The 12,654-nt window shown below is 39.7% G+C and overlaps 1 protein-coding gene and 1 pseudogene across 1 annotated transcript in view; one reads left to right on the top strand and one right to left on the bottom strand.

Annotated features, from left to right (window-relative positions):
- The window catches only part of GLB1L3 (galactosidase, beta 1-like 3), a 123,407-nt gene that overhangs the window by 7,066 nt on the left and 103,687 nt on the right, over positions 1-12,654 (top strand). The window contains exons 3-5 of the mRNA XM_006892850.1: positions 5,620-5,688; positions 6,347-6,442; positions 10,274-10,382. Coding sequence (XP_006892912.1) covers positions 5,620-5,688; positions 6,347-6,442; positions 10,274-10,382 — 274 coding nt within the window. The remainder of the gene's footprint in view (positions 1-5,619; positions 5,689-6,346; positions 6,443-10,273; positions 10,383-12,654) is intronic.
- On the bottom strand, positions 2,409-3,127 carry LOC102864079 (annotated as a pseudogene).

The following is a 12,654-nucleotide window of genomic DNA, read 5'->3' as shown; positions in this document are numbered from 1 at the left end:
TAGTGGTGGGCCTTATTGGATTGCTCCTTCCCAGTTCTCTCTCTCCCTCTCTCTCTCTCTCTCTCTCTCTCTCTCTCTCTGTTTCTCTCTCATTGCCATTGAGCTGACCCTCCAAAGGATTTTCAGACATCATTGCTCTCTACTCTTTAAACTTACAAAATTGGTACTTTTGGAGGAGTGTTTTGACAGCACTTCTTTTGATTTCTTGACTGTTGGTGCCAAATAGTGTTGATTGTGCATCTAAATAAGATTAAATCATTGATAATTTCAATCTTTTGTTTATCATGATGTTGCCTTTTAGCCTAGTGGTGAGAATTTTTGTTTTCTTGTTGTTGCTATCCTGTGTCATGATTTTCATATGCCTTATCATTTTTATGGTTTGCTGTTAGGGGTATAACACCTATCTGTCAATTTGTTGTATTGGGAGAATATTTTACATGTTGCTACTTATTTTATGTGAACTCTGGTGCCTTAGTGGTTTGATTAGGTATGTATATCTTGCTTGTTTATAATTTGGTATGTATATACTTGCTTGTTTATAATTTGCTCTTATTAGTACTGCACTTGTCTGTCAGTTTCCTGTATTGGAACAATGTTGTCAATCGAGGACAAAGAATAAAGAAAGAGATTAGACACCAAGAATGAAGGGAAAAACAGAGAGTTAAAAGGCAGGAGACAAACAGCTCAAAGACTGAAGCCCTCAAGCCATGCCTTTCTGTGGCTTTATTGAAAACTGCCAGGGAGCAAATCACAAAGAGAATTCTATGCATATGAAGCTAAGCTCATTCTGTTGACAGTCTTATGCTTGACTCAGGAGGGAATAGCTGGCAAATACAATCCAAGAATTGTGAAAAACACCTGAGAATCTGCCTTGGCATTTGCCCCCTGTGACCTGTCTCAGGAGGAATTACAGCTTGTACTTACATCTTCCTCATAGTCTAATATAACATTTATCATTAATATGATATTATTTGATATTTAGCTTCCCACAGAATAACATGTGGTTTGCTGTGATCCTGGAATCTATGTCACTGGTGTTTCAAATACCACCAGGAGTGGAAAAGTTTTGGCAGAGCTCCCCCAATAAGTCAAACTAGGAAGCAGATTTGGCCATCCACTTCTGAAATAACAGTCCTTTGAAAATCCTGTGAACAACTGAGGATCACAGGTAGTTGATATTGACATGAATCTTTTTCTTATTGTCTTTTAACTTTCAATCTGTTTGTTTCTTTGGACTTAAGTAAGGTATGTCTCTTGTAGATATAGGATCATATCTTTAAAATCCATTCTAAGTTCTCTGGGGTCATGTTTGATGTGTATTACTGCTCTTTCCCCTGAAGAGTGGGTGTCTTTGAGCCTTTGGCTAAGGGTGGAGGTCTGCTTGAAGGCACGGCTTTAAAATCTTGCAGGGTCCTTGGGCCTGAGGCCCTCAGGCCAAATTTATTAATTTTTGAATGAATATTTCTTAAATGACACAGCAATCATTTGCCTATTTGCTGGACTGAACAACTTGGTGGTGTTGTGATGCCACACACTGTTCCATAGTCTTGTCAATACCATAGTGGTTACCCACTATGTACAATGTTTGGATGAGCTTCCAGAATGATTTATGTTGGGAAGCAGGTATGGCATCCATTTCCTAAACTAGATGCTTCTGGAAACTCTACAAACGCTCTCAATGCACAGACATGATGTTAGTTATAGAACAGAGTTCAGGTCTTTTGTACAAAGCTTACTCTTGGTTGTATTCTATTTGATGACACTTAATGACTGCTAAATGAGACTAGTGCTATTATATCTTGAGGAACACTCTTCCACTTCGTACATCACTCTGTGTCAATGTGCTGTATGAAGTAACCTGGTTTTGCTGTGATGCTGAACTTTGTGCCATTGGGGTATCAAATACCAGAATGGTTTCCGAACATAGACAGTGTTTAATGGAGCTCCCAGTTGTAAAACAGGTTTGGAAGCAGGAGTGGCATCCACTTCCTAAACCACATGCCTCTGGAAACTCTATGAACTTGGAGAAATGACAATAGTTATGGAAAGGCATTAGGTGTTTGTTTGTTTGTTTGTTTGTTTTTTAAAAGAGCAAACCCTTTAATAGTCTTTGTTAAAAATCCTTTGCCCTGGAAGCTGCCCTCTTACACTGGTGGCCCCTCAGGGTTTCTGCCCACCTGCGAGGTGGCAGATACTCCCAGGCCACTTGTTTAAATAAATACCTGTCCCCTGAAGGTGGGTGTGAGGACAGGGCCCTCTCCCTGCTGAGGGCCTGCCTTGCCGGGGACACCTTGCATGTTTACACCTTTTCTGACTGTGTCAGTGGCCAAAGCATGGCAACTGGGCATCAATAAACGTCTCTGAGGAAGCTGGGGCTTGCAGTGTTGTACGTGGTAGGGGGTGCTGGCTCACTCCGGGATGTCAATCACCAGGTCATTGTCCGCGCTGCCTGCATCGCTGAACATCTGCCGAGGGATGGTGCTCAGGATTGTGTGTGGGGGCATCTTAGGAGGGGGCAGTGGGGCCAGGGCTGCCCCCACCCCAGCCCCAGCCCCTCGACCTGGAAAGGTCAGCGGCCCTCCCACAGGGCAGTCAGGGGGTCCCACCTCCATCTTGAGTTTCCGGGGCAGGCGGGGCCGTTTCTCCCGTTTGGGCCTTGCGGGGCTGGGCTCAGGCAGCTGCAGGGCCAAGTAGTCAGAAGGGAATGGTGGGTAGGTGGGGGAAGCCAGCTGCGAGCTCAGGTATGGGGAAGGGGCCCCAGAGGCCTGAAGTGGAAACCCTGTTGAAGAAGGCAGGGAGAGGCTGGAGGGGGATGGGGCACCCCCAGCGGAGGGCTTCTCTTCCTGTTGGAGGCTGGTGTGTCTGACAACTTGGGTGCCCCCTCTGTTTCACTGTTATCTGAAGAGGCAGTGGCATCTGAGTCAGAAGAGTCTTCATCCACGTTCTCGTACTGCAGAAGCTGATCAAGGAGGAAACTCTTGTCCCCGGACACCTTCAGCAATTTCCTCTGCGCTTTCCTTAGCTCCTCCTGGAAGCACTCATATTCGTAGATGAGAAATTTGAGCTTCCGCTTCAGGTATCGGTATTTCTTCTTGTAGTCCACCTCGCCATCGGCCGGCCCGTTCATGACCGGCCGCAGGAGCAGCGGCCCGGTGCCCGCTACCCCCGGGCCGGCTCAACCGGACCTCGACTTCGGCGCATCAGGTGTTTTGTTTGTAGAGTTGCTATGAGTTGTGCTTGACTCCATGGCAATCAACAACAACAGTCACTTTCTACTTAAAATTTATGCTTAATCCATTTACATTTAAGGTAATTACTGAAAGTGGGAGAAGGATGAACAAACCCTTCTGGTGTGATTAACTCTCTGAAAACCTGCCAGAGGGTCAGCTATGGGTCTGTTTCATATTGGCATAACAACAACAGTGGATAAGGAATGACTTACTTCTATCACTTTGCTAATTGATTTTGTAAGTCTTATATCTTTTTCTTTCAATTCCTATGCTTATGTACTATATTCAGTTATTTTTTTTTTGTTTTGAGATTTTTTCTATATTCTATTAATGCATTTTAAGATACATTTTCAGAGCTTACAATATCAGTTCTATTTATAATTTTATACCAACAAGTAATATATAATATTAACATACAAAAATTGTATTATTTTACATCCTATTTCAGCTAATGTGAAGTTATATTTATGTATTATATTTGCTATTATTAAAAATATTTAGCTATATTTACTGAACTATATAGCAGTTAAATTTACCAGACAAAACTGACTGGTTGATTAAATCATGAAGATGTCACACCTATTCTTTACCAACATGTTTAAGTCCAAAGACTAGATGATTATACAAGGACAACATTATGTGAGGAAGAGAAGGATGTAGAGGCAGACTCAAAGCCTGGGCCTTCAGAACTACATGGTTCTCAGTACCATTGTGCTCTGGAAACCAAAGTCCTGCCATTAGGACTGGTGCTCAAGTTGACTTGGAGCCCAGAAACAGGACTAGAGACACACTTGGTGGCTTTTGGATTCCAATTCAATTGCAGTTGGACATTTTGGCTATTTCTGTATTGTTGCAACTCTGAATAACATTACCATAAATATTAGTGTACAAATCTCCATTTGTGTCTCAGCTCTAATTTCCACAGGGTATATGTTTAGCTGTGAAAATAGCTGGGTCATAAGGAACTTCTTGTTCAGTTTTTTAGGGAACACCAAACTTCCTTCCACAGTAGTTGTACCATTTTACAATCCCATCAACAGTGTACAGAAGTTCCTATTTCCACATCCTCTCCAACATTTATTCCTTGCTGCCTGTTAAATTTTGCCACTGCTTTTGAGGTGAAATTGTATCTCATTGTGGTTTTTATTTGCATCTCCTATTGCCAGCAATTATTAGCATTTCTTCATGTGCCTGATAGCCATTCAAATGTCTTCCTCTGTGAAAAGTCTTTCACTGTCTTTTGCCCATTTTGTAATTGTGTTATTAGTGTTCTTGTGTGTGTAGGATTCTGTAAACTTTTGTTAAGAGACCCTTGTCTGAGATGGTATTGTCAATTGGTTTTCCCAGTGAGATTTTCTTTTTACCCTGTTAGAAAAAGGTTTTGATGTGCGTAGGGATTTAATCTCTAGAAGATTTCATTCATCAATTTTATCCTCTCCTGGTTGTGTATTTCTGGCTGTATTTGTCATCCTTTTTATACCATAAGCGAGTCCTTCTAAGCTTGGTCCTACTTTGTCTCTTGTGATCTTTATGGTTTGGGGTAAAACCATTAATGTCTCTGATCCACCTTGAGTTGATTTTTTTTATATGGTGAGAGATATGGATACTGTTCAGCTTTCTGCAGGTAACAGTCCAGTTTTGCCAACACAATTTGTTGAAGAGGTTGTCAATTCCCCATTTGATAAGTTTTGTTTCCATGTTGAATATTAGTTGATCATGGAGAAATAGATTAATTTCTGAGTTCTCAGTTCTGTTCAGTTGGTCTATATGCCTGTCATTATACCAGTATCACACTCTTTTGGTTATTACAGCTAATTGTATAGTGGGTTTTGAGATCAGGGAGTGTTATGCCTTCCTCTTCATTATTGTTTTTCAGAAATGCTTTGCTTATTTGAGATCTCTTTCTTCTCCAAATAAACTAGTCAAGTGCCTTCTCTATTTCTCTGAAAAATGATTTTGATATCTGTATCGGGATTGTGTTAAACATGTAGATTTCTTTTGTAGGATTGCCATTTTCACTTTATTGAATCTATCTTTGAACAGGAAACATTTCCCCATTTATTTAGATCATTTATTATTTCTTTCAGAAGTTTTTTTTCTTTGTAGCCAAGAAGGTTTTAACCCCTAGACAATATTAATTAATTTAATGCCTAAAGCAACTGAACATGGTGAATGGGAGGATTTGTATATTAATCTAAAGAATTTAAGTCCTAGAATTGTTGGTGGCTTAGACCAAACTACAGCATAAAAAGATAAAATATTGAAGATAATAATTTATATAACAAGGATTTCATTATCATTGGAAACTTCAATTTATTCCGAAGGGGATTTATATTAAATCCTGACTTCAGATTGAGGATATGTATTATTTCTTTCTTTCCTATTACAGCTATGTTCCGTGGAACCTCCATGAGCCAGAAAGAGGAAAATTTGACTTCTCTGGGAATCTGGATCTGGAGTATGTGTTGCTGTTACTTCTGCTGCCAGACTCTGGGTGGAATGAGGAGGCTACCTACGATCCCTTGGGAACAATGAGACATTATGAGAAGAGGCAGAGTCTGAAGTGAGGTTCTTAGGATGTTCAGAAAGGCTGTGAGCCTGGGGCCAGTTGCTCTCCAGTGAACGTTTATTAAATTGAGTGGAGTAGGGCCTGCAACCTCTGTGCCTAGGTTTCTCACTCCATTACCAGAAGTAACCTAAGGCCTTGAGGGGAGACAGGGGAACAATGTTGAGCTCATTACCAGAGCTAGGATAGGAGCTGCTGTTTGAGATCAATTTCATTGTAACGACTCCCCTAGTACCCTCTCTGAGCTCTTTCTCATCAACCTCACCATGGATCTATAAAAACAGTACTCCCTCAACCAAAAAATGCCTTTTCTTTTTAATTTGCTGCTCTGCTGGTTAGGGAGCATCAGCCTTTGCTTTATTAACCTTGCCCCTTCAGTTGAGAGAGTAAGACAAGGTAAGTAGCTCACAGGAATTTGTACACTTTATGCTTTGTTTTCTGCACACCATGCATCCTACCTCTCTCTTCTGGCTCACACTCTTTCAGCTGTCTTTATCAGGCCTAGCTCTGAATGTCTATCACAAGTCACTGACACTGTCTTCCTCTATAGGGCCTTTATCTGGATGGCTGCAGAACTTGGGCTGTGGGTGATACTGCGTCCAGGTCCCTATATCTGTGCTGAGATTGACCTTGGTGGTTTGCCCAGGTGAGAAGGGCTGGGAAGGGTCAAGATTTGTAATTGAATTTCACATTACCAAGAGTAAAGTCTTAACTGAACAGTAGTCAAAATAATCATTGTTAAACACATATTATGTGTCATGTACTATGCTGGGTAGCTGTGTACGTCATCTCTTATATTGCTTGTAGTGATGTTAAGAGATCAAGTGTATTTTTGTGTTATAGATGAGAATTTTGAGGTATTGAGCTTGTAACCAAGTGGGTGAGAACAGAAAGGGTCAAGATGATCACAATTTTCTTTCTCTATAGAATAAGGATCTGGAAGAGATCTATATTTGTTTCCATTCCAAAGAAAGATGACCCAACAGAGTGTGGAAATTATTGTACAGTAGCATTAATATCACATGCAAGCAAGATTCTGCTGAAGATTATCCAAAAAGAGTGGAACAGCACATCAGCAGAATTATCATAAGTGCAAGCTGGATTTAGAAGGGGTTGTGGTATTAGGGATATTGTAGCTAATGTTAGATTGATCTTGGATGAAATCAGGGAATAGCAGAGGAATGTCTATCTGTGTTTAATTGGTTATGCAAAGGCATTTGACTATGTGGATCAAACGAAAATTTGGCTAACTCTGAGAACGGGAATCCCAGAACACTTGATCGTGCTAATGCAGATCCTATACTTGGACCAGGAGGCAGTCATCAGAACAGAGCAAGGAAACACTGTATGGTTCAAAACTGGGAAGAGTGTATGCCAGGGATGTGTCCTATTTCCATACCTTTTCAATCTATATGAAGAACAGATTATCCAGGAGGCCGGGCTCTATAAGAAGTGTGGCATCAGGATTGGAGGAAGACTCATCAACAATCTGTGTTATGCAGATGAAACAACCCTGCTTGCTGAACCTAAGGACGACTGAAGGCATTAGCCAAAAACAAAAAGAGAAATACAAATATAAACTAAGACTCAGGAATAGATGGAATACCAGTTGTCATGTTTCCACAAACAAATGCAGGTCTGGATGGGCTAACTTGTTAGTCTATGCTAAGAAGTTTGAAGACATCTACCTGGACAACTACCTGGAAGATATCCATATTTGTTTCTACTTTTTAAATAATTAAACAGAATGTGGAGATTATTGAAAAATGTCATTAAAATCACAAGTGTAATCCTGCTGAAAATTATTGGAAAATGGTTGGAACAATACATTGGCAGGAAAATGCATGAATTGCAAGCTGGATTCAGAAAAGGTCATGGTAAGAGAGATATCATTGCTGAAATCAGATGGATCTTGACTGAAAGCCATGAATCCCAGACAGATGTGTACTTGTGTTTCATTGACTATGCACAAGCATTTGACATATGGATCATAACAAAATATGGCTAAAACCGAGAAGAATGGATATCTCAGAATACTTTATTGTACTCATGAAAAATCTATACATAGACCAAGAAGTAATTGAACAGAACAAGGGAATATTGCTTGGTTTTTAAAATCGGGAAAATTGTGCTTCATAGTTGTATTTTTTCTTCTCTCAATATTTGTTCAATCTGTATGCTAAACAAATAATTTGAGAAGTTGGACTTACATGAAGAGGAATGTGACATCATGATTAGAGAAAGGCTCATCAACAACTTGTTTTATGCAGATAATATAACCTTGGTTGAAGAAGGTCAAGATGACTTGAAGTACTTAATGAAGAGGATCAAAGACAAGCCTTCCATATAGAATATACCTTGATGTTGTTGTTATGTGCCGTCAAGTTGCCTGTGACTCATAGCGATCCTATGTACAACAGCCCCAAACCCTGCTCTATCCCTTGCCAATTTTATTGTCTCCGACACCCCTATCCCTATTACCCCAGTGAAGGAATCAATCCATCTTATCAAGGATCTTCCTCTCCTGCACAGTCCCTTCACCCTCCCAAGCATGATGTCCCTCTCCAAGGACTGATCATGCCTTACAACACATGTCCAAAGTATATCAGATGAAGCTTCAAAATCCATGTCTCCAAGGAGCAGCCTGGTTTCACCCTCTCAAGGATGAACTTGTTTGTTCTCCTAGCAATCCATGGTATATTCAGTACTCTTCTCCAGCACCACAGCTCAAAGACATAAAATCTCCTTCTAACATCCCTAGTCATTGTCCAGCTCTCTGATGCATAGCAAGCAATTGCAAAGACCATGGTCTGTATCAGGCACATCTTAGTCTCCAGACTGACATCGTTGTTCTTCAGTACTTTGGAGAGGTCTCTGACAGCAGACTTTTCCAATGCAATCTGTCTTTTAATTTCTGGCTGCTTGGTACTAGCAAGCGAACTGAAGCTGTCAACAATCTCATTCTCTTCATCATCTATTACGATGCTGCCAATTGGCCCAGTGGTGAAATATTTGTTTTCTTAATGTTCAGCTTCAATCCGTGTTGAAGGCTGCAGTCCTTGACCTTCTGCAGCAAGTGCTTCAGGTCCTCCTCAGTTTCAGCAAGCAGGGTTGTGTCATCTACATAGCAAGACAATAAAACTCCTTACCACTGAACCAGTATGAAACATCATGATAGATGGAGAAAAGACTGAAGTTGTCAATGATTCCATTTTACTTGGATCCACACAATACCAACACAATTATAGCCATCAAGAAATAAAAAGATACATTACCTTGGGAAAACCTACTGTCAAAGACCTCTCCAAGGTGCTAAAGAGCAAGAGTATCATTTTAAAGATGAAGTAAAGTGGACCTGATTCAGTCCATGGTATTTTCAGTTGTTTCCTATGCATTTGAAAGTAGGAAAATGAATAAGGACCAAAGAAGACTCAACACCTTTGAATTGTGACATCGACAAAGAGTATTGAGTAGCAAATGAACTACCAAAAGAGCAAACAAATATGTCTTTGAGGAAGTGCAAACAGAGTGTGTTTTAGAGGTGAAACTTCATCTCTTGTTCTTTGGACATGTATGTTGTCGAGAGGGGCCAGTCATTGGCCTCATTCTGATAATGTTAAAGATTTGTCAGTGAAAGAGAGGAATATCCTCAATAAAAAGGTTCAACAGTGATGGTAACAATGGGCATGTCAGAGATTGTGAGGATGGCACAGGATAGGTTATGGTTCTGATTTGTTGCTCACAGGGTCACTGTGAATTGTTCTTTACTCAAGGGCACCTACCAATAGCAACAGTCATGTGCTTGAGGTACATACTCTGTGCTCAATAGTCTGATGACCTAAGAGTGGAAAGTAATATTCAATAAGAACTGTCAGTAAGGCTTACTGTCCATGGCCTTGGCCCTTCTTTAGTCCCTTGTTGTGAGGTACAATCAAGTTGACTCTGACTCACAATGACATTGTGAACAACAGACTGAAAACCGTGCCCTGTCTTGCACCCTTCTCACAATCTCCCCTGCACTCCAGCCTATTGTTGGAGTCACTATGTCAGTCCCACTTATTGAGAGTCTTTCCCTCTATTGATGACTCTACTTTTCCCAGCATGCTGTCTTTCCCCAAGGACTGGTACCTGCTAGTAACATGTGCAAAGTATGTAAGAACAAAGTTTTACTATTCTTGCCTCCAAAGAGTTCCCTAGTTGCAAGTTACTCTAAGACAGGTTTATTTGTTCTTTCAGCAGTCCATGGTTCCCCGGGCTGGCCAAATGAGGGTGAAGACTTGAATTATGCAGTCTCTTTTCAGACTGATGAGAGACATTGAGGGTTGTAGGGTGAAATCAAAGAAGCCAATCTGTGCTGCAGGTGGCTTTATGAAGGTGGCTCAATGGAGGTAACTGGCTGCCAAACTTGCTGCTAACCCTGACCAGCTGCCTGCCTGTGTTTCAGTCTGAAATGCTCTCTCTCCTCTTTCACCCTCAGCTGGTTGATACAAGACCCAAATCTGAAACTGAGGACAACCAGCAAGGGCTTTGTTGATGCAGTTGATCATTATTTTGATTATCTGATTCCCAAGGTGATCCCTCTCCAGGTATATCAAACTATGTTTTCTCCTTTTTTTTTTTTTACATTCTCCTTAGGCAAATGCGCTGTTGTTGTTTTGGGTGCTTAATCTTTTTGGGGGGGGAGCGGTTGGGGTGGGTACTTAGTCTTACTTTTATATTAACTTGGTAAATAAATTTAAACTGTGTAAAGCAGTTTACATTTCCCATCCCATCTCAAAATGATTCCATTTTCTTCTCAGGAAGCAACCAATTTTACCATTTAAAAAAATCTTAGAACTTTTCTAAACATGTAGAAGAAAATGATTGTATTTATCTATATTTACATATGCACGTGTTCTTTTTATATAACATGCACAATTCTGTTTGGCACTTTTATTTTTTCACTTGAAAATTCATTCATGTCAATAGATGATAGTGACTGACTAATGAATAAAGTTTCAGAGCACAAATATTGCATCATTCACTTAACTCCTCTCTTTACAGGTTTTCTTATATATCCAGTTCTTACATAAATAACTTGGTTCTTGTGTTATTTTGTCTCTCATGCGTATATTTGATAATACTTATGCTTTCCAGTTTCCTTAAATCCCAGGAAGATGAAGAACCCAGGAACTATGTATTTTAATTCCTTCATGGAGTGCCTATATACCTTATGTACTTCTAAAAAATAAACGCCTTTGTTATCACATTATCAGTCCACAGCACATTAAAAGACAAACAATTGAGCAAACCCTTATATCTATAGTGTGTAAGTCAGCACTTGCTTATTAGTTGTGATACTATTTTGTTAAGGTTCTTAAAATGGTACTTTTTCCTTCTATATAAGAGTGGTATATGGTTATTATCTAAATAAATAAACAAATTATATTTTAAAAGAATATATCAAGAAATTTTTCTTGATATAGTTGGAAGTGGGATATAAAGCCCTCTAGGATTATTGAATAACAGACTAAAAGCAGGGAGCTCTACTGGCTTAGTGGCAAGAAGCTATAATACCAAAGGCACATGTATCGATTCTATCAGTTGCTCTAAGGGAAAAGGATAGACAATCTCCTCCTGTAAGATTAACTGCCCCTAAAACCCCACTGGAGGGTCAGCTGTGAGTCTGTCCCAACTCGATGGCACACAACCACAACCACAGGCATAAAAGATTATTTTGTTATAGACTGTTTGTTCTGCAAAAATATGACACAGAGTCAGACCTTTGTAATGAATTCTGAATTGTGAGTTACTCTTTCCAGAATAATTATAAATATAAGAAATAGAATTATGAAGAGAAGTGAATGAATGATATTTTGTGAGTAGAGTTTCTGCTATATAGCTATAGAAGAGGTGAATGGTTTAGGAGAGGATGCAGCCCTTATGTTCAATTCAGGAATTTGCTATTTGGAATGAAGGTCTATTTTATGGGGAAAATAATAGAAGCTATATATTTCTGGGTGCATTTTTTGCAGTCAAGATGGGATTCAGTGGCAAGAATAAAAATTTTAGAGCCTTAAAATGAGAAAAATGGTGTGAAAAACAATGTATACACACTTTGTAAGTAGACCAGTATAAATAAAAATTTTATTTAAAAAAATCTAGAAAATATTTTTAATCTATTTAACCATGCACAAATATAAATGCCACTATTTATGTGCAAAGCAAATTTTTTTAATAATTTTAATGAATATTTACAGAGAATTTGGATTTCCATTCATTCATTGCAGCACTTCTCTGCCCGCCCAGCCCTCTCCTCCCACCCCCCAGTTCGCTTCTCTCTTTCAAAAGTAAAAGAAAGACTCCCTCGCTGGTACACAATCCCCCCGCACCCCTCCTACCGCCCCAAGTACATTCCATTATTCAACCTCAATTGTGGACTCTTGTGATAACCATTATACCTTATCATACATCGCTTTAAAATTATTCAGTCCCTCATCTGTTTCAGTGCAGTATACACAATTTATCCAGTTTTTCTCAGTGCAAAGCAAATTTGTAAACATCTTGTTGAAATCATGAGCATGGAAAACCTGAGGAAATTTTTGAGATGCAAAAGGCACAAATGTAAGTAAAATGTGTAGGAACTTTTTTTGGTTGGTAGTTTTCATTACTCATTTGAAGGGCATAAACTGCTTTAATTGGCCATCCACTTCTGAAATAGCAGGCCTCTGAAAACCCTATGTACAACACAACACATGTAGGTGAACAGAAAGGGCAACCTAGGTAGAACTTTCAAGCATGGAAATACAAAGGAGGAGAAACAGTTGTAAGCAGACACTAGTGATTGGAACATGGAATGTGAGAACCATGAATGTAGGA

This window comes from Elephantulus edwardii, unplaced genomic scaffold, assembly GCF_000299155.1.
Source record: "Elephantulus edwardii isolate Elephantulus edwardi_28Jun2011 unplaced genomic scaffold, EleEdw1.0 scaffold00120, whole genome shotgun sequence".
NCBI classification, from domain to species: domain Eukaryota; kingdom Metazoa; phylum Chordata; class Mammalia; order Macroscelidea; family Macroscelididae; genus Elephantulus; species Elephantulus edwardii.
Note: the sequence above shows the minus strand (reverse complement) of the source record. Positions and strands in the feature narration are given on the sequence as shown.